This window comes from Phyllostomus discolor, chromosome 6 (assembly GCF_004126475.2).
Source record: "Phyllostomus discolor isolate MPI-MPIP mPhyDis1 chromosome 6, mPhyDis1.pri.v3, whole genome shotgun sequence".
NCBI classification, from domain to species: domain Eukaryota; kingdom Metazoa; phylum Chordata; class Mammalia; order Chiroptera; family Phyllostomidae; genus Phyllostomus; species Phyllostomus discolor.
In genome coordinates this window covers 136,451,173-136,473,604 of record NC_040908.2, presented here as the reverse complement: position 1 = coordinate 136,473,604, position 22,432 = coordinate 136,451,173, and the positions used below count along the sequence as shown (strand labels likewise).

The 22,432-nt window shown below is 47.2% G+C and overlaps 1 protein-coding gene across 1 annotated transcript; it reads left to right on the top strand.

Moving 5' to 3' along the window:
* Positions 1-3,628: 3,628 nt before the first annotated feature.
* Positions 3,629-22,087, top strand: CSRP3 (cysteine and glycine rich protein 3). Its single transcript, XM_028516846.2, has 6 exons — positions 3,629-3,732; positions 12,843-12,981; positions 17,079-17,247; positions 18,893-19,025; positions 20,140-20,233; positions 21,945-22,087. The coding sequence occupies exons 2-6, from the start codon at positions 12,870-12,872 to the stop codon at positions 22,019-22,021; spliced, it is 585 nt and encodes a 194-aa protein (XP_028372647.1). The 5' UTR covers positions 3,629-3,732; positions 12,843-12,869; the 3' UTR covers positions 22,022-22,087.
* Positions 22,088-22,432: the final 345 nt, after the last annotated feature.

Here is a 22,432-nt window from a genome sequence, read left to right as displayed (position 1 = left end):
TTGCTCAAAATGTTTACTTAGGGGGCCATGATCAAACCATTTTGGGAACCACTGTTGTAGAATGGGTTTGGACTTTGATCTCAGTTTAAAATTTTCTGTTGTCACCCTAGTGACCTGTGTTACCAAATGACTTACCAGTTTTTAGTTATTTTAGGGGAATGAAGAGGAAGCAGTGGATTCAAGGCCTAACACTGTCATTGACTCACAGTTGACTCGCTGTGTGGCCTTGGAGAAGTTACTCAGCCTCCCTGAGCTGCATTTATTTCATTTCTCATTCAGACAATGGCTATTATAATACTTCTTTACAAAGTTTTTATGAGGATTAAGTAGAATAACCCTTATTCTGATTTGGGGTATGAAAGTACTGTTGCAAGGCATGTGGTTAAGATTGCCATCCTTGTCCCCCCTCACTCACTTGCCTGATCTTCTTCCTGTCCTGCATTTCTCCATGGCTCACTCACTGCTGCTTGTTCTGGGGGAACAATGGGACAGCAAGTGTGGGTTCTAGTCCAATATTACCATTCACTTACTGCTGAGTCGGCATTCAGCAACATTGATTGAGCACACTGCTGGGTACCTAACACATGCCCAGTATTATCTATTCTTCATAGAATCCAAAAGGGAGGGGCTTCATTTTTCGGATGAAGAGGACCCAGAGCAGTACTGTCCAGGAGGACATCTGGGATGACAGAAACACGCTACATCCATGCTGTTTGAGGTGTGGGCACCAGCCAAGGGTGGACGTTAAGAAGCTGGAATATGGCTACTGTGATTGAGGAACTGAATCTTTAATTTTATTCCATTGTAAATAATTCCACTGTGAGTAGTTACAGGTGACTACTGGCTGCCATACTGGACAGAACAACTCTAGAGACGACAGAACCAGCATTGAAGTATAAGGCAAAATGAAGACTGTTGCGGGCTGAATTGTGTCTCCCCCCAAACTCATATGTTGAAGTCCTAACCCTCAGTACCTCAGAATGTGACCGTATTTGGAGATAGTCCTTTCAAAGTAAACTGAGGTCAAGTGAGTGGGCCACAATCCAACGTGACTGGCGTCCTTATAAGAAGAGGTGACTAAGACACAGATGCACACGGGGAAAGACCTTCTGATAACACGTGAAGCATATGGCCATTTACAAGCCAAGGAGAGAGGCCTCAGAAAAACCAGCTCTGCTGACACCTTGATCTTGGACTTCCAGCCTCCAGAACTGTGAGAAAATAAATCTTTGTTGTTTAAGCCACCTAGTGTCTGGTGTCGGTTACAGCACTTCTGACAAACAAATAGAAAGACCTTCTGAATTATGTGAGAAAGTTTACAGCAGTCTCTTTTGGTGAATTCATCAAGAATGCATTCTCTCTCTCTCTTTCTCTGTCTCTCTCTCTTTCAGAAAATTTAAAATGTAAAATACAAAAATATACAAGGAACAGCAGTTGGAAGAAGAAAGCAGTTCAAATAACCACTGATGCATAATGGACAAAATTAACTACAACCTGAAACTAAAATCCCAGATGATCTGCACATGGGGGTGGTGGGCAGGTGTGTAAGTCCAAGGTCAAGGTGAAGGAAGTGGGCAATGTGGTGATGGTGAAAGTGTGCTGAGGTCATTATAAGTTTCTCATCCCCTGGGAGAAACAGAATATAGCTACTAATTAAATCTAGGTGTAAATAAAATATATATTTATTGTAGCATTAGTTTTTAAATCAGAGGAAGAGAATCATTTCTAATTCATAAGAGAAAAACATGGCACAATAAAGACTATTGTTAAAAGCCAAAAAAAAGAGAAAAGAAACATTATAAAAATAGAACAAAATTAGATGAAATGAATAATTCCTTATGTATCCAAAATCATAATAAATGTGAATGCACAAAAATCCCCTTTAAAAAGATGATTCAATTTAGTAAAACCCAAAATATTGTCAGTTATTAACTCTAGGAAGGATTATGAGTGGAAACTTTTACATTTTACCCTAACCACATCCTTATTGTTTATTCTTTCAAAATAAAAATGCATTCCTGTGTTGTAGAATTAGAAAACATTTTTTAAGAGTCAGAGACATTATAGTCAAACCCAGATTTTCTGACTCCAGAAATAATTCTGCTGTATACATTGTATCTTCCCCTTAAGCAAGTCAGATCCCTTCTTTGGACCTTAATAACTGCATCTATAAAATAAAAGTGGTGGGACACATTTGTGACTTTTAAATTTTGTCCCAAAAAAGTAACTTAGAAGCTACTTTGGGGGTTCAGGGAAAGGCTCTGTGAGTTGGACCACTAGACCACCTATTTATTTAAAGCAGGGAACTCCCTCTTCTACCTGCTTTACATATCGATGCTCCATTGAATATTACCTATGGAAAAAAGTATTACCATTCTAAAAAAATCCCACCCAATTTGAAATCTGCTATTCTAGGAGACTTCTAAAGTCCCTTATGAGCTTAACATTCTGGAGTACTCACCATTTCCCCATTTCTGTGATGAATAGACTTTTGTGTGAAAACACAGACCAAGGATATCTCGTAGGTTGTGCTGTGTTCATATTTGTGAAATTAACCCAACTTTTTTTACAGTGAAACATTCTATCACTCAACCAATTTGTGTGTGTGTGTTTGTGTGTGTGTGTGTGTGTGTGTGTGTGTGTGTGGGCATGTAACTAAAGGGCTAATATGGCTGCTCTGAAGGCTGGATGTTATATACCCCTCAATTAGGTACTACCTGCATCTAACCTCAACATCCAGGTCAACACTAGTGGAAAGTGCCTTCACCTGAGAGACAAATGACCTGAATTTCCATCTGGAATCTGCCAGGGACTCATTGCTTGGCCTTGAGCCTGTTAGGTGCCTCCGGTACCTCAGCCATAATATGAAGAATGAGTGTATTAAATCTCTGAACTTGTTGTCAGCTATCAAATTCTATAATTCACACGAGTCCTTGGTGCTTGATCAAAGCCAAAATATGTGCATACCAGGCTAAAAGGAATTAGACCCCCAAAGAAAATGTTTTACAGAGACTTATGAAGACTGGGCATAAATATGATCCATGATCATGTGACATTCTTAAGTAGAAAAAGATGATGAACACCGTAACTGAAAAATTTTGAGAGAAAACTTTTTTCCCTAGGATGGTGGGCCATGGAGTGACAGGAACTTGATGGTTACTGACCTTTCCTCCCCAAGCTTCTTTGAAGAGCTTATCTAAGTATCGTTTCAGACACCCATCACTCTTATTTTTAGCTCTGAGTTCTCTTCACGAGTGCACTGACCTGTGCCTTGGAGTTCAAGAGGGCTCCCAGATATGGCTCATGATTCATTTGCAGGTACCTCGCCTTGATTTCCACAAAGGTCAAGGCAGTAGGAGCCTGGAAAAAAATGAGTTTAGACATAAAACCCTTCTTTGCTCTTATTCCTGGTCCAACTACTCGATCAGAAATGTACACTCCACGAATGGATCCCTTGGTGCCATAGGCGCTTGGCAATCAAAACAGAACTCAAAAGATATTGTTCTCCAAGGGCCCCACAGCTGGCGTGGGGGGAACAAAACTCAGGGCTTTGGTCACAGGCTATTTTCAGCCTCTGATAGCAGTTGTGTTACTCATGTCTCCTTCCCCCTCTCCCCTCAGCCTCCCTCCCACCCTTCCCTCTGCAGGCCAGGGCTGGCGACGGCCTCCATATATTTAGAGAGGACGATAGCCCCCCCGACTCAGTTGAGCTGACAGAGACCTCACAGGCAGGTAAGTGGAGCAAAACGAGTGTTTGGGATGGAGGTGGGCTGCTGGTTTGGTGGCTGGCTGGGGCCGTGACAGGTCCCATAGAGTGAGGATGTGTTTGATGACCCAAGCACTAGCCACTCTGGGTCTGTGTGAGGAGACTGCAGTTACATTTGACTCTGGTGTGAATCTAACAGTTGTTTAGGAAATTCCTAAAAAGGGCGATTCACATTTGGGGGCTTAGAGAACCCCATTTCTTAGAGAAATGGGCACGGCATTATTTTTGGTCTAAAACTGTTTTCATGGTGGAATCATGTTTCCTATTGTCCTGGTCAAAAGCCCTGAATTCTGGTCCCAGAACCACATAATGAATGGACGTGTGACTTTGAGGAGTTCCTGCCCTTGGGGCCTTGGTTTCCTCCGCAAGGGTTGACGTGGACATGGTGACATTTTTCTAAACTGTCAAGTGCCGCACAGTTAGAAAGCGGTGTGACAGACACAGCACAGCAGAAGCCAGCTTTCCGGGGCGCAGAATACAAGGAGCGGTGCTGTTCCGGAGGTGCCGGTGAAGGGCCGAGATTGCCATCCTTCACCATACCCCGTCCTGCACAGAGGAGACAGTGACACTTGTTGGGTTAACACAGATTTTACATCCCAAGGATGTTTGGCAAGAGGCTTGCCTTTAAACATTTTAACTAAACCAAAACAGTATCTGAAAAAGACATTGCTATGTTGAAAATCCATTACAAGCTCTACTTCGTAGGAGGATAATTCCTAGCCAGGGGTGAGGGGCTGATTCCCAGTGTCATCTCTGGGCTTCAGTCAAGAATGTTTTCTTTTCTTTCTTTCCTTCCGTTTTCTTTCCTTTCCTCTCTCTCTCCCCCTCCCCCCTCCTGTTAAATTCCAATGAATGACAGGCATGAGTGTGACTGAGAATGTGAGTGGTTTTAAGTGATGGTCTGAGGGGAAATGCTACCCAAAGAACAAAGCCGCCCTCTCCAGGTTCTGTTTCCATTCCTGAGCTGGGGCAGCGACTCCCCCAAGAGGGAAAAGTTGGTGAGCCAGTCAGGAGAAGCCTTGTCTCTCTGTGGTACAGTTCAGTGCAATCTAATGAGCTGGTGCTGACCACGTCCTGTGCCGGGGCTGGGGACGTGGAAGAAGCACTGATGCAGGGAAGCATGGGCGTGAACAGCAGGAAGGGCGGAGAAATAGGGAGAGCCTGTGTCCTCAGTTTACTTTTGGGGCTGAATCTCAGTGTTGGGTACATCCAATACATCACAATGTATATAAAACGGGTTTATGACCCAGAAAATGTGAGGACTCTTCTGGCTTGGCTTCGGTTCCCTTCTGATCAACTCCATGATTAAATGCACCTGGCTGTTGGCAGGGAGGACAGCTGGTTCCTAGGGCTTGGTGTCCTCTCCAGCCCCGGCACACAGGTGCGGCCCACACGCACACACCGCTCATCAGAGAGAAGGGAGGCAAGTCTGACCATCCCTTCTCTGAATTTCCATCTTCTGAGCAGTAGAATGAAGGAGAGGCCATCCATCCCAAAGGGATTTGTGAAAATCAAATGAGAGAGGGTAGAATAAAGCACTTTGCGAAGCTTAACAATGCTACACGGATTCGTGAGGCCTTTGAGAAAAGGCACAGGGCCAAACCAGATGGGCTGAGGGAGGATGTCCTGCTGGGCACACGTGTGATGACCAAGTGCAGAGGTCAGAGTGAACGGCAAGCTGACCGGGAGCTAGACGATGAGTTTGGTTTACAGAAGGACCCAGGCTAGGAATATAGTCCACAGGGAATACAACTCCCGAGGCAGGCAGGTGTCCAACTACAAGCCTGCCACTCGGACCTCTGGGAATACTGCATGCAGGCTGGGGCCTCATGGCCAGAGAGAAATTCGATACGTTCACCGTGAAAAAGTACAGTTACTCGCTGCAGTGAAGGAAAGCAGGAAGGCAAAGGGTTGTCTTAAGGGCCACTGAGGATGGAAGAGTCTTCTGAGACTCATCATGGGAAAGGGTTGATCATGATTTGTTGGCTGTTTACTGCCCTGTTTACTGTGCTCGCAGAACAACATTAGCTTGTTGAACTGTCACCAAGAGTCCTGCGAGAACTTCAGAGGAAGAAGCAAAAGTTCAAGGAAGCACAGGAATCACTCAAGGTCACACGGCTAGAAAGTGGCCGAGCCAGTGCGACGTGGTCTTTAAAAGCAAATCACCAAGGTCCAAACAGAACAAAGTGAGTTTCTGAGAGTAAACGTTGGCCGCACTTCAGAGACAATTTCAGAAAAGATGTAATACAACCCGCGTGTTGTGGCCTAAGTGTGATGCGCAGGCATGTCTTTCGTGTCTAAGTTTTAAAGGGACGCCAGCCAACACTCGGGTTTATTTCTGTGCTGGCAACAAGTGGCCTATGCTCCCCAGGCTTTGTGAAAGGGCCTCTTCACAGGGGACTTCATGCGTCTCTCTGTTCAGAAGCTTAGGAGGGAGCTATTGACCTTGAGTGTCCTATGCATGCGAGCTGAAGGGCACTGTCTCCCTGGGCCACAGGGAGGGATTCTGCCTGGGTTCGCTGCTTCCCTTCAAAGCGCAGGTCACCAGGGAGGTCAGCTGGTGTTAGGCACCAGAGCTGCCAAAGCCAGAAAGCGGCTGTCCCAGGGCACGGGCTTAGGACTTTGCCTGACATGCCGTCTCTGGCACCAGGCGCTCTGGGCCCCCCCAAGGGGGCTGACTCTTCCCTGGCCTGGCTGTGTCTGTTCCTGCGTGCAGTGCACTCTGAGGGCTGAGAAGCAAAACTGGTTCAGAGTTTGAACCAGGAGGGCCACGGAGCTGAGGTGAGAAGACACTTGCTCGTTTTAAGAAAATGGATTTAAAAACAAGAGATGTAATAATAACAATAATAATAATAATGCAATACAAATGATCAAATACCTACTATATATTAAGGATTTGTGCATCTTTGCTATTATTATTTAACCTGAAAACAGCCTTCTAAGACAAGGATTCTCATTTTATCTTTACATGCCTGAGGACCCTGGGCTCAGAGATTTTGAGCAATTTGCCCAAGATCCAACAGATAGTGTTTTTTTGAACTCCGGCCTGGTTCTTTCCAAAGCCCACGTTTTCCCACTATGCAACATCATCTTCCTCATTGTCATCGGACTAGGAGAACACAGGAAAGGCAGTGTTTGAGAGGGGATGCAACGGGGCGGCACTTCTGCAAAGTGAGGCTCCAGTCACTCTTCAGATCCCTCCATCTGTCTCGGGGCTTGAAGGGCCCTTGAAGGGGCTTCACTGCACCGCAGCCCTCGGATGCCCATCCCAGTCCAGGTAACGCTCATAGTGAGAGAGAACACCTCTTCAGCTCCAAGCAGCCCTTTCCTTGTTTGACTAGCACTGACTCTCAGGAAGTCCTTTCTTTTCCTGAATTGAATTTAATCTCCCTGTTATCCCACCCACAAGTACTCTGTCCCACGGAGAGACAATGCATTGATCATATCTCAGCTCCCATCAGCTGGTGGGAGCTGAGCCTTGTTCCCTCTCGAGCATGTTGTAAGCAGGGACAGGGGATACAGAACCAGCTGAACTGGGGTTAGAGTTGCAGCTCTCCCACTTACTGCCTGTGTGACCTCAGGTGAGTCACTTAAGCTCTGAGTCTCAGTTTTATTTATCTGCACAATGAGGATAACAAAATTAGCTCTGCGGGGCTGTCGTACCAAAGATACTTTATATGAATCCACTGATGCACAGTTAATAATAAGTAGTGGTAAGGTAAGAACACAGCTTTGGGCTCAGAGAGGCAGGCCCGAGTTTCAGTTGGCCATGTGACCTTGGGCCACGTAACTTTCCATTGCATTTCCCCATCTCTAAAGTAAATTTTGTACCATCGCCTACCTTGAACCATTGCTGTGCAGATTAAATGAGATATGACACAGTATCCAGCCCAGGGGCTGGTCTCCAGACACACATCAGCTTCAATAATAATATTATTACATTAGTAACTTAGATTCCAGATGTAAGTTCCTATGACCCAAAATCTTTGTATCAGCCAGTGTAGGCAATTTATCAGCATCTAATAGGACGACTACATGAACCACAACTGAATTCAAAATGGCATTTTCACTTGAGGACTCTGCTTACAGGGCCTACATTTCCCACCCAGGTACTTTAATGGACAAAGAAGAAACAGAATCACTCAGCACCCACCGTATCCACCCCACCCACTTTTCCCACGGATCACTGTTCAGCACTATAGCTGGTAGTTTGAAAACAAAACAAAGTATTGGATCAGAAAGAATGTGCCAAAGATACACAGTTGGTTTTTCTTTCACAAATTCACACTGATGCATGAAAACAGCGTTATTGCAGAACTGATGAACACTCACATTTTACAATACTCCACAGTTTGCAAAGTGGTTAGATGTATGTTTGTATTGCTACAATCCTGCCAGCAATAGTGAAACAGAGGGGACTATTATGCCCATTTTAGCGAGGATACTGCAGTTCAGAGAGCTTGAAGAACCTTCCCACATCATACAGCTTCAAAGAGGCCAGACAGAGTCGGGACTCACTTTTCCGTTTCACCCAGTGCTTTTCCCAGCCCCCACTGCAACACACCCCCAGTGTCATCTCCTCCACAGTGCTGTTCGTTAGGAAGCCCCACACACATTGTCTCTCCCTGGGACCTGGGTATCCGAAAGTCTGGAGTCCACCCTGCCCCTAGCTGATGTAGCAGGGCCCTGCATTCGGTCTCATCCTCATAAATCTTGGACTGTCCTGCATTTCAGTCCTGAGCACTGACTTCGTCTGTGATAATGCACACATCTCCCAAACTGGCCCAGAAAATGTGATGGAGATTGTGACCAAGGGGACAAATGTGGCTGAGTGACAGGCAAGCCTATATTTGGCATCCCACCATCAACAGTCTTCCCCAGTGCCAGGCAACGCTGATAAACAAATGGCCCATCCCTTGGTATCTCGCCAGGGTAAGCTCACACTGTGGATCTGTCCAGGGGAGTGTTGAGGCACAGGAATTCCAAAGCAATGCAGGAGGCTAAAAAGATTATGCATGTAAGCCAGGACCTAAATGTGCTCTCAAACCATAGCAACTTACTGAGCAATGTGGTTCTATTTGAATACCCTGATTTAAGGAGGTAATAATGCCTTACCTTTAAAAAGCTTCTCAATAAATCGTCCTTACCCCAGTTCTGTTTTCCGTGGTTTTGGTTAGGGGCAGTCAACCTTGGTCCAAAAATATTAAATGGAAAATTCCAGAAGTAAACAATTCGTACATTTTAAATTGCATGCTATTCTGAGTAGCGTGATAAAATCACACAGCTCTGAGTAGTATGCTGAAATCTCAAGTCCTATTTCACCCAGGATGTGAATCTCGTATTCACATGGTATATGTCCCCCACTCCCTGCCAGCTACCCACCTAGCAGCTGAGTTGGTTTTCAGATCAACTGTTGTGATGTCCCAGTGCTTGTGTTCAAGTCACCCTCGTGTACACGATAAAGGCCCCAAAGAGCAAGAGTAGTGACACTGGCGAATCAGATATGCCGGAGAAAAGCCGTAAAGTGCTTCCTTGTGTGGATGTACAGCCATACAATGCTTCCTCTAAGTGCAACTGCGTGTATAGGGTTCGCTACTACGCGTGGTCTCAGGTTTCCTCTGGGAGTCTTAGAACATGTCCCTAGCAGATAAGTGGGGGCTACCATATCGCTTTAACTTCCATCATATTTCCATGACTTTCACAATGGTCCTGTGAGGAAAGTGCAGTCGATTGTATTGTGGCTATTTTTCACCCACATCCAAGGTCACAAGGTCAAGATTAGAACCTGTGTCTTCCAATTCAGGATGCTTTGCAACACCCTTCACCTTTTGGCTTTTGAGCATTGGAAGAAAAAAAAATCATAGCTATCTTTTGTGTTTGGCCTCCAGAGCTACAAATCCATCTTTAGAAATAGGACTGAACTCCTGTTTAATAGAATGTTCATGGATTTCTATTTTGGGTTTCAAGTCTTGATTTATATGTGTCAGGTATTTATGATCATTTCTAAAAACCCATGCTAACGTCTGTTACTTTGTGAAGAAGTTATTATCTACAATCTTATCCTCACAATGAAAAATATTGTGTGTAGGCAGCTGCTGAGTATACACGCCCCTAAGAGGTATGTCTTTCTCCTACTAACTTGTGGGACATGCCCACGAAATCTCCACTGGAGATCTGAAATGAGAAATTTGACCTAGGGTTGTTTTCGTGAAAATTTCCACGTCATTAATTTCACAAGTGTCACTGTCACATTCCTGGGTATATATTACATTTCTCCTCTATTTTACATTATGTTGAAACTCTGGATCAAAATGAACACAAGTAGAATTATGTGATTCTATTCTTTCTGGAGAACACGTCATTTTTAATCAGAGAAAGATGGCTCCTGGAAAAGGGAATTGGCTAAGAAAATACTCCCGAATGCTTACTTATGCCTCACCTTGTTTGTAAATGAGGGGGTCAATCTTCAAAATCTATTCCAATGTTAAAAGTCCTACAAATATATTTTGGCTCCTTTAGGAGATATTAAGGTCTCTCTGCCTTTCTGTAGGCAATTTTCTCTGCCTAAGTGTTCCTCCCACTTTTCTCTATCTGGTGAACTCTGAGTCACCCCTCAAAACCCCATCTGGACGCACCATCTTTTGTGATCCTCCAACTCACTGCTTTCGTCTCCAGTGTAAATGTGGGTTTGCAATGTAAATGCAAACTCCCTCCTTTGGGTTTACATGCACTTCTCACAAGACTCTTCCCTGGTGCAGAGCATTCTGGTTCCTGTCTATCTTCCTCAGTAGAGTGTGGGCTTTTCAATTCTAGGGGACACAAATCATTCATTTCTATGTTTTCCTCCCCTTGATCCCTCACCAGTACCTGGTGCAATGCTTGACATAGTAAGGTAGTAAATGCATGGTGAATGAATGAATTCATGGATGAAGGAATGAATGAATGCAGACTTGATCTCAAAGAGTTCAAGTCAAAATCCATTACTTGTTTCCACTATAGTAAATAACCTGACTACACAAACAGAAACACTAAATGTTTCTTTTTAAAAAGTTATTTTTGTCCTGGCTGGTGTGGCTCAGTGGATTGAGCACCAGCCTGCAAATCAAAGGGTCGCTGGTTTGATTCCCAGTCAGGGCACATGCCTGGGTTGCGGGCCAGGTCCCCAGTAGCGGGTGTGCGAGAGGCAACCACACATTGATGTTTCTCTCCCTCTCTTTCTCCCTTCCCCCTCTCTAAAAACAAATAAATAAAATCTTTTTAAAAAGTTATTTTATACAATTTTATAGAATTAAAAGAGCCTGTTTCTATGAAAGGAAGGATATTCCTGGCTACCCTTGCACAGTTTTTGTAAGTGAGAAAAGCCCCTTGCAGGGACATTTAGATAGGGATGTCCCCTTTGGTCCCAGTATCGGGTTCAGTGGTCTGTTTGCTATTTACCTTCCGTTTCTTAGCAAAAACTGTCTTTGTTTGTGAGGCTGGGATACACATTCCTGGCCAGTGCCAAGGAGGGCTTAGTGGTAATCGCCAACTATTATAAGAAAGTGAATTGCTTCCCAGAAGGGAAAAAGAAGGTCAGAAAGCAGAGGCTTGGAATGACCTGATAGTATTGGTGTCCATAACAACACGATGCACCAGGCTTCTTAGAAACCGGAGGATCCCGGTGAACTTTGCCTCCCCCCCACCACCCCGGGGCTGGGAGGCATGCAGAAATTTCACCAAGTATTGCTGACTTATTTTAGTTTTGCTTTGGGGAAACTGAAAACTGGATCCGCACTTACTCGTAGACACAGGAAGACACAGGAAGAAAGAGACAACATTTGTGATGCTCCCTCTTGTCTAGTATCTCTCGAACTTGACTCTCTAGTGAGGAGACAGTGATGGGCCGGGGCTGTGGGCATCAGCAGCTCCTGGCAGCAGCATGTGCTCGGAGGTGTGGGGAGACACAGGGCTTCATCACCTGGCTCCTGTAATCACACCTGGCACTGTGAGCTCTGTCCAGGACCTTCCTGCACCTCACACCCTGTGGTCCCCTAAAGAGCCCCGAGAAGCAGCAAGGAAAGAATGCCTCTCTTTATAGTATAGCTGGGAAGGCAGAGGTAAGAGAAGCCCCACAGTTCACCTCGATGCACACAGCAAGCTGTGGGTAGCCCCAAAAGCGGAAGGCAGGTTTCCAGACTGCTGATCTAGAGTAGTGCCAATACAGCCTATTGCCTGAGAAATAATATGTCTTAAAAAGGAAATTAATGAATAGAAGGAAGAAATCTGAGTTGTATATTTTATATTCTATATATTTCTATCAGCAAGATTAGCTAAGGCTTTGCTACCCAAAGGATGGTCCACTACTAGCAGCATTAGCACTGCCTGGAGTCTGTTAGAAATGCAGAACTTCCTGCCTCTCTCCAGATCTACCGAACCAGAATCCGCATGCTATCAGCAAAATTCAAGGTGCATCTAGAAGCACTGAACTAGATAATAAGATAAGACCATTTCAATAGGCTATTGCCACTCTGATGGAATGATATTTAAACCCTTAGATGGAGCCCTGGCTGGCGTAGCTCAGTGGATTGAGGGTGGGCTGCAAACCAAAGTGTCGCAGGTTCAATTCCCAGTCAGGGTACATGCCATGACCCCCAGCAACCGCACATTGATGTTTCTCTCTCTCTATCTCCCTCCCTCCCCTCTCTAAAAATAAATAAATAAAATATTTTTTAAAAACCTTAGACGGAAAAATAGTAATACTTAGTATTTGTATATAATTTTATATGCACAAAATAAGCTCATCCACCTCTTCCAAGAACCCTGTGGGGTTCAGAGGGGCAGGTGCTTTTGAAATTTAACAGAAGAGGAAACTGAGTCCCCAAGTAGTAAAGTGACTTGCTCAGAGCCTTATTCAATGCCTTGCAACTTGCACATAGTATTTGCTGAATGAATGGATGGATGGATGGATGAATGAATGAATGAATGAATGACCAAACGAGCTGGGACAGGATCCAGCTCTTCAGACCACTGCTCTACTAGTAATTGGCTCACTGCTGAGGTCACCTAAATTTGCGGTATTTACTTTATACCCCGCCAGACTTGACCTTGTCAGAAAGTCTTCAAGATGCCAAACTGGGGTGGAGGAGCAAAGTGCGGAGCCTGCGACAAGACAGTCTACCATGCAGAAGAGATCCAGTGCAACGGAAGGAGTTTCCACAAGACCTGCTTCCACTGCAGTGAGTTGGGTGAACACCACGAAGGCCCCTTGGCATCCAGAGGGCATTTCAAGGTTCACCCTTAGCCGCAGATGCCTGTCAGTGGTCCTCAGAGCATGGTCCCAGGACCAGCAGCATCAGCATCCCCTGGGAATGGGTGGTTCCCCCCTGAGCAAGGGAGGGTGCTCTCCTGAGCACTCGCTCTCCAACCACTTGCCCAGCTCAGAGGCCATTTCGCTGCAGCTCAACATCAGAACGAGCTGGCCCGCCACTGCTCTGGTGGTGAAAACTTGAACCCGCAGGCAACATTTACAAAGTGTGACTTGGCGGAGAAAGACACCATTACTTATCTGGAACCAGGATGGATTTGGCTCTTGGTGTCTTTTGCACTGACCAGCTGTCACTGAAGTCAGCTGCAACAGGCTTTTTCTAAAGAAAGAACCTGTATCAGACAGAGAAATGCGTGCCAATTCTGTTTAAGAGTCAGAAAATGAAGAGGTTCAGGGCCTGGGCACCAGTCATTTGACAAAGGGAATGTTTTCCATCACCTGCCAGGCAGAGCCGCACAAATGTTAAAACGGGGGCAATTTGAAGACGCTGTGGTTTACCCGGGAGTCCGACTCTGCCCACCTCGTGTGACTTTGGGCGAGCTGTTTCTCATCTCTGAGCCCAGGTCCCAAGCACCTGTAGCTGAGCCAGGAATAGCATCTATTTCTGCAGACTCCCAGTCTAGACTCTCTGACATGAGTGCATTCTGGAATTTCTAAGTAGCCAGCCCTGTTTCCTTGGCCACTTACCTTCTTTGCTTCCCTCCAGTAGATCTGGCTCAGGGGTTAGCTTTCCTGGATGCCTGGCAGAGCCCCTCCGCAGAGTCCCCCACCCCACCTCCATGCCTCAGCCCGGTGACCACTGGGCTTCACACTGGCCCGAACGGTTTCAGATAGAACTTCAAGGGCTGGGCCCCACCTGTTAGGGCAGGAGACTCTCCATCCTTAAGCTGCCAAAAACAGTAACATTTTATCTGCTGCGGGCTTATCCCCCACAGCAAACATAAATATCATTGAAGAACAGGGGAAAATACTGTTCTGAGTGATTGGGGTGGTAGATTTACTAATGCTTTGGGTTTTAATAATGCGTAATTGTTTTTTAGGCACTGGACACATCCATCTGATTCATTATTATTATTACAGCTGTCCATCCAGAAGCCATTGCTGAAGACAGTTTATCCCATAACCCTCCGGCTTTTGTCCAAAAACAGCCAGTGTTCTTTATAAAGTGGGGGAGGGGTGAGGAATATTGGCAAGAACGCTGGAATTGGAGTAAAAATGTTAGGGTTTGCATCTCTGCTCTGCCATAGACTGTGAGACCTTGGGCAGGTCATTTCTCCATCTCGCCTCCACTTCCCCACCTATAAAATGCTGAGAGGGTTATACCTACCACACAGCTGGTTACAAAAAGAAGACTGGAGCTCTTGATATGGAAATCCAGCCTTCTAGGCCTTTATTCTCCTTTGATCAACTTTGATGCCTGAGTGGGAACAGAAAACGGTAGTGAAGCTGTCCATGGTGTAAGGGGCATCCTGTCCTCCCCAGTCCGCAGGAAGACGGAGCCAGGGCAGAAGGGGTTTGGGCATTGGGTGGCACACTCCTTTAACCCTTTGATGTTTCCTTAGAGCTCGTAAGTGGGGTGGGGATGTGAGCAGTACCAGTTTCTCACGGGGTGGACAGAAAGATCCTAGAGAGGAACACGCTTTTTCTATTATCATCGCAAGACTTGCCTATCTGCAGGCGGCCCTGTAATTGCCGGAGATGGGGTTCAGAGAGGCACAGCCTACCTAAGCCTGCCCCGGCAACACGTTTGCCTAAACTTCTAGACAGATCTTAATCCTCCTTACCAGCACGTCCAAAAGAAACATAATGTTTGCAAGCCACACATGCAAATTTAAGTTTTCCAGTAACTGTATTTTTAAAAAGTACAAAGAAACAGGTGAAATTAATTTTAAAACATTTTACTTAACCTAATATATAAAAAGTATAATTTTAATATATTATCAATACATAAATTATTAACAAAATATTGTATGTTCCTATTTCATTAGTATCGAGTGCTTGAAAAGGAAGTGCATCTTGTGAACTTTCTGTGGCGGGCAAGAGTGGACAGCACTGGGCAGCACAGCTCTACTGAGCCTGCACCTGGGAGCTGGTCAGGGCCCGGCAGGGGCTGTCGACTTGGCCAGGGCACGACGGGGCATAGGCAGCCCTGGAGTGGCAGGAATGGCCGCTGGAGTCAGAGTCGAAGGCTCTGAGGCCAGTCGTGGTTCCACAGGACCCTGTTGTATAATCGTGGACAAGTCACTGGTCTTCATTCACGCGTGCGTGCGTGCATCCATCTGTCCATCCACCTGTCTGTTCATCCGACAAATGTTTACAGGGGACTAATTCAGGGCCAGACTCCACACTGTTCTGAGGATAGTAAGACAAAAATCTTGCCCTTAAGGAACTCAGACTCTAGAACATCAACACACATTTGAAAGGTTGTCCGGAAGACTGGCAGCTGAGAGCAACAAGAAGGGCAGAGAGGTGTCTACCACTCCCATCCCAAAATACTCCTCGCGAAAAGGGTTTCCCTTGTTTTCAAGGCCTTATAAAGTCTCCCGTGCTATAAGACAGTTTCTCAATTACTTTATTATTCGTTTATTTTTTAAAACATTTTTACAGAATGTCCCGTATTAGACATTGACAGAACTGTTTCGTGAGCTTCCACACGCTGGTTCCCCCACCACGCAGCCGCCAGCCTGTGGCCAAGTCCTCGCGTACATCCTTAGCGTCTACTCCACTCTCACATCCAATTCCTTTCTTTTTTAAACTAAAATACCGTTTGAGGAAGGCATGTGAGCCCGAAACAAATTCATTCAATGCTGACTTGCTTCTAGAGGTCACTTGATGGAACCGGTTAAAATTGAAAAAGGGAAGCAAATAAAATGAATGCACATGTATTCTCGTTCCCCAGGCTGTGACCTCGCTATAATGAGCACTGAGCACCGCCATGAGCAACCTTCGCGGATTATTGTTGCCAAGCAATTCAGAAAAGTTATCACGCTGTGGAAATCCTACATGTTCTTTCAAAGCTGCCCTAATATTATGTGCATAGGGACTTCTGGTTGAGACACAATTTCCAGGTGACGGCTCCCTGCTCAGGTGCCAACAGGCTGCGACAAGGGGCTGGGCCAGCTGTCTCAGAAAGACACCGGTGACGCTGGAGATGCAGAGACAGAATTCGGATACAACCGTTTCCTGAATTCGTGTGAGATTAGAAAAACGAACACCTCCAAGTTCATACGTGATTTATATTATTAAATTAATAATACTATACATAGGGATTTGACACTGTCATTTACATCCTTAAAAGTGTTTCTCTTAAATTGGCAAAATAACTCTTGCCATAAATCTTCTCTTTGGAAAAATGAGGGCTGGTCTTACACAGTTTACATTACGAGGTAGCATACGGTGACGGGGGGTTTGAGCCAATGGAAGCCGAAGGGTCTCTGAGGCAGGTCTACCCTCCTCACCACCTCCTGACTTCCAGAACATGATCAAAAGAAGCCTCAGTGGTAACTGTCTCCTTGAACAGCGCAGCGCCCTTCAAAGGTCATGATAAGTACAGAAACTGCTCAATCCTCATTTGGACATGACTATGAAAAAAATACATTTGTCTCCTGCCTTAGCTCCTTGCCCTTGACACACACACACACACACACACACACACACACACACACACACTTCCTTGATATCATTTAGGGTGAGTCACACTGGAATTCAGGCTCTTCGGATTCAGAGACAGTATTCTTAGCTGGTCCAAGACCACGTACCTGGCTCCATCCGGTTCCATCTCTTTCTAGCTGGGCACCACAGCATCACTTCCCTTCCCTGTGCCCCGGTTTCCTCATCTGTGGCATGAGGACCACCTTGGGATCTATAGCACAAGGCAGATGCATGCATTGGTCAGGAATCAAAGTAGTGTTCTTGGCTGAGGACCTCTTGGCCCTGAGCATGGCATTGGAGGGGCAGGCAAGGGGAAGGAATGTAACCCCAACCTCCTGGCCTTCCTTTCTTCGGCAGTGGCCTGCAGAAAGGCTCTGGACAGCACCACGGTTGCAGCTCACGAGTCAGAGATCTACTGTAAGGTCTGCTATGGGCGCAGGTACGGCCCCAAGGGCATCGGGTTCGGACAAGGTGCTGGCTGCCTCAGCACGGACACGGGCGAACACCTGGGCCTCCAGTTCCAAGAGTGAGTCACTGCCCCGCTTCCCCCAGCCCCACACAGCCCCAGTTATCAGGGCAGCCTGTTCTGTTCCCATAGCAACGTTTTCTGGAAGCGAAAGAATGGACCTTATTGTTGACCTGCCAACAATAGGAATATTCAGTCTGATCAAGTTTTAACAATGTGTCATCTCTCCAAAGTCTCTCTTTAAATTATCTGCCTTTCTAAAGGGCAATTACTTTTACACCATGGCCCTCGGTCTGCATGTCAAGAGCAAAGCAAACACAGAAAGTACAGATGTTCCATTGTCTGACCTTTGCAAAACTCCATGGAGTCTCTTCTCTTCCCTTTGAGCTCTTCTGTGTAAATCACATAAATATGGCATGGAAGCAATGGCCATTTGCTTTGAGCTTGCCACTAAAGGCTTTCTTCCCTTGGGTTGTAGGATGACTCATGCCCACGGGGGGAGTGAGTGGCTCTGTGGGGATGGGGTGGATGTGTGTCAGGAGTAAACAATTACAACCGTTCTGTGGGTCTCCCTGGATGCCTGTTGCCAATGCAGTGCCCAAGTTTCCCCCAGCACCATCCTAGGGAAGCCGGGAGATCTCGCTCTGCCTCCTCCATTTACCAGGCTATCCCACCAGCCTTGATGATCACACCAGACCCCAGCCCAGAACTGAGCACAGGCTGACAGCCACTCACCTGCAGCTGCTGTCTGGCCAGCTGGTGTCCAGCTCCACTCCATGGTGGGACTGGGCGGAAAGGCCCAGCCCAGCAGAGGCAGTGTCCCAGGGAGGGCCTGCCCCACGGAGCAGTTAGACTGTCTGAAGGGTCATCTGCTCCTTCCAAAAAGAGGAGCCCAGGAAAAGTGCAAGGATGTGTGATTAGGCATTTTAATTTTTCCCATGACCCAGTCCCAACTGCATACTCTGTTTAAAGATGATATGAACTGCAGTCTCTGCCGTGCATTGCCCAAAGCTCCCTCCCCTACTTTAAGGCTTTCTTACGGTGCTGCACATGGATGGACAAGAGTCCGGAGACCTCAATTTCATCCCGACTCCACCGGTCGTGAGCTGCTTGACCTTGGGAAGCTGCGCCTCCCACCCTCATTTTCCTCCAACGAGTCCTGCCTACTTTAGAGGTTATGCTGAGGCTTGAGCAGTAAATGGACAAGGAAACACTGAAAGATGTGGAGGCACAGGGGCTGTTTCTGTGCCTCTATCTTGGACACGGCTCACACGGGGGAAGGGGTGCATCAGCTCACGATCTGTGTTTAGTGTCAGCTGTTCAGATCCCATCTTGCCCTGTAACATTTTCACAGCTCATGCCAGGAAGCAGACCAGTGGAGTACCGCGTGGTACAGAAAAACCTACCCTGTCACCGCCACAGCAACACAATGTCAGTCATACAAGCTAACACACATGGACACGAGTGCTTTACGGTAGAAAGGGAGGGTTTACACCTTACCCCATGCCAGGCAGGCACTGCTGTACTTATGTCACCTCCTTTAACCATCTCAACAACTCTGGGAGGACGGTGCCACGATGATCCCCATTTTCCCAATGAGGTGTCTAAGGCACAGAGAAGTTAGGTAACTTGCTTAAGGTCACACAGCAAGTACTGTTTGCCGAAGCAGGTCTATAGGTTTTATTCATTCATCTGTTCCCCTCAGATCCCCAAAGACAGCACGTTCAGCCACCACCAGCAACCCTTCCAAGTTCACTGCCAAGTTCGGAGAGTCAGAGAAGTGCCCTCGATGTGGAAAGTCAGTCTATGCTGCAGAGAAGGTGATGGGAGGTGGCAAGGTAAGACTGGAGTTGCCTATCTCCACCAGATCAGCTGGGAGGGGTGAGAGAAGGGAGGAGGGACTGGGGGTGGGAGCCAGAGCCCTCATTCTCTTTAGCTCCAAGGGACCACTTTAGGGGCCGCCCATCCTCACCCACTTTCCCGGGCTGTGACTGTCGCCTCAGAGCCCTTGGAACCCAGAGCTGGTGAATTCGAGCAACCAGCATTAGCCCACTAGCTATCAGGCAGCCAGTAAAAGCCCTGGAGATAAAGATGCACAAGGCCCCTGCTCTTCAGAGCCCACAGTCCTTTCAGAAAGGTGTTGGCCCTGAGAGCCTTCCAGGACAGTGTCACACTACATAACTCAATCTGCTGCTGGCGTCCCCACCGACGGATAGAGCAAACACCTCGCGGCAGCCAGAAGCAGCTGCAAGTGTCCTGGCCATCGGGAGAGTCCTCAAACGTCTGCAGCAGTCATGCGCAGGGGCTCCACGAGCTCCCATTTCCGGCCCGAAGCCAGGGTATTCACCCAGGATGCGGGCCCGACGAAAAGAAAAAAAAATCCTGCTTATATTGAATAAGGGGCAGAGGACCATAGCGAGTGGGACCGACCTCAAACATCAGGGTGGTGTCCGCCGCAGGACACATGGGAGCCCCTGAGCCGTGCCCGGGAGACGGGCAGATGTGCGGGAGGCAGGCGATCCTCTGGCTAGTCCCGGCCATGCACTCTCTTCTACCGGAAATACAGAGTTAAAATGAGGGCGAGCTACCTGCATCACTGCCCCATTCACTTTTTTCCTTCTTTAACTTGGTATTCAACATGTTACCCACTGTCCCAAGTCCAAGTTCCCCTCTCCAGTTTACTCCTTGGTTTTCTAGTCTGTTCTGAAGGAACACGTGTGGAAATCACATAGATAGTTTATTGTTAGGGGCTCTGAGACTTGCTGGCCAAGTCCACAGCATCTTCTTTTCTGCAACTTCCTGGAGAAATTATTCTGGGAGCCAATTAGGTACATGAACTGTTAAGCCAGTAGCACGCCTTTATATGTGGCCGGGCAGGGCAGTGACCATGGAAACAGAACCCGCTACTGCCCACCACGCCATGTAACGCTCCTGTTCTCCTGTGCCCCTCAGCCTTGGCACAAGACCTGTTTCCGCTGCGCCATCTGTGGGAAGAGTCTGGAGTCCACGAACGTCACTGACAAAGATGGGGAACTCTACTGCAAAGGTGAGCGGTTCTGGAGACTCTCTGGAGATGCTGTTTCCCGAGGAGGGTCCTCAGGAGAAGCTGTGTCCGGGTGGACAGGCCTGGGCCTGCCAGGAGGCACGGCTGCTCAGTTGAGCACGGTTTGGGCTCTCAGGATGGGGAGCAAAACCACCTTAGGAAAAGAAATTCCCTGCCTGACCCAGCTCTGGGCTTCCCCACCAGAGCATGTCGGGGGATGATGTTTGCAAATGCTCAGTGGTTCGGGGCAGCTGGGTGCCTCGTGGGGAGAGAAGATGAGAAGAAAGCAGTGTCTGCTTCTGCTTCTGGAAGAGATCACAGGCCTGGACTAACAGCATCACATTTTCTCCTGAAAACCCAAAGGGCCTCTGTCCGCCTGAGGGGCAGCTGGGGGTAACTGGGGAAGATGAACTCAGTCTGGCCCCTCTAGTTCAAGACATATCCTTCCTCCCTTTCTCCCTCCATTGCTCCCTCCTTCTTTTCTTCCTGATGTTACCGTTGCTGATGTTGCACACTCTTCACTAATAGAAATAGAACCGACAAGTAGATTTTCCTTCTGGTCCTTGCAGCCCTGCCCCTAGCTGCCTCCACAATCCCCTCATCTCATGGAGAAGCAGCAGAGCTTCTTCTCTCCTGATGCTACAAAAGAAAAGAGGCTATGCATCCTCAAACCCGGAGCCTCTCCCAGGCCTATTGTTTCTCAGCGGGGGCCTTCCCACCCTCTCACTCAATGGTGGTGTCTCAAGATCTCCAGGCGGGGTGAGAGGAACACTGAGGGGGGCCAGAGGGAGGGAGGACATTACTCATCGAGACTACAGGTTGCCAAAGCTTTTCCCATGATGAGTGAGACACAGTGGTTGCCTTCTCCTAGCCGTAGAAGACACAAGAGTGTCCTCAGCACCGAGAGGCCATAAACGCCTAAAATGTTTCTGTAAGCAGCAGGGAGATCAACAGGTAGACCAGTCATTGTGTACCCAAGTGAAAAAAGCTCTGGTGGCAGACCGTACAGGATGCAGTAGTGTAAGAAGAGGCAAGTGATCGGCTTGGGGTGTTAGGGAAGACTGCCTAGGGGACAAGCTTCCCCTGGGCCTCAAAGGACAAATGGGGGTTGGGGAGGGGGCATTCCGGGAACAGGAGGCAGCGAGTGCAAAGGCCTGAAGTTGGGGCATCCCGCTGTGTGCCTGGAGAGGTGGGAGGCGGTGGGGTGAGAGGCTGGGCAGGCAATCAGGAGCCAGATTGTATCAACTCAAATGAGAAAATGTCTGTGAACACAGTGAGGTGCAAAGAACTCTCCAGTGGTACCTCAGTACTTGTTAATTCATTCTGAAACTCCTGACGCGTGCCAAACCAGTGAGTACCAAATGATGAGACATTTTCTCTTGCGGGACAGACAGCATAGTGACTCACCCAAGTTCTAGTCAGTGCGATGGGTCCCGAGCGAGTGCCGAGTGCTGAAACATTTTTTTCCCTGTCAAAATGTACCCAGGACAGGGCTTGACAAATTTTGAAGCTGATGAGTACCGAGGTATGACTGTAAACTACTTTTATGCTAAAAAGCTAAAACAAAGTGCTCTGTTTATTTACAAATTAACTTATAAATACATTCATCAAAAGGATGCTTCTCAAGGTGAAGGAACTGGATCCAGACAGAAGGGACTGAAATAACGGTGCTAACCAACCCATTCTCTCTCCCTTCTCCTGTTTTCGGTCCCAGTTTGCTACGCCAAGAACTTTGGCCCCACGGGCATTGGCTTTGGAGGCCTCACGCAGCAGCCGGAGAAGAAAGAGTGAACGGTGCGCCCATTCTCAGACCTTCCGCCAGCCTGAGATGTTTTCCACGTGACCCTGCCCCCATGGACACCTGTGCCCGGGCATCCTCTCGTTGGTGGCTGGACCGTGTTTCTCTTCGGAAGTGATCACAGTCCTTCTAACCCAACGTTAGAAGAGGACTTTGGAAGAAAATTATTAAGAGTTTAATCTGTAACAAGTGTCTTATTATTTACGATACCTGGGATGGGAGAGGCAATAAACGCTTTATTGGTACCTTGTACATCTGGATTTTTCCTTTCACCCAGAGGGAAGTTTTCAAAAATAGAGACGTAGTTTGTAAAACTAGCTGCAAAGAATATAAGACATTTTGGTGCCACGTGGGGAAGGAGTGAGGAGGCAGAAACAAAAGAAAGCAATCTTCCGGAATCCGTC

What these genes read in the sequence shown, in the direction of transcription:
- CSRP3 (XM_028516846.2), top strand. Translation starts at nt 12,870, where the DNA reads ATGCCAAACTGGGGTGGAGGAGCAAAGTGCGGAGCCTGCGACAAGACA. An exon ending in CTGGGCCTCCAGTTCCAAGA is followed by an intron (nt 17,248 to 18,892) that starts GTGAGTCACTGC and finishes TGTTCCCCTCAG; the next exon opens with ATCCCCAAAGACAGCACGTT. An exon ending in AGGTGATGGGAGGTGGCAAG is followed by an intron (nt 19,026 to 20,139) that starts GTAAGACTGGAG and finishes TGTGCCCCTCAG; the next exon opens with CCTTGGCACAAGACCTGTTT.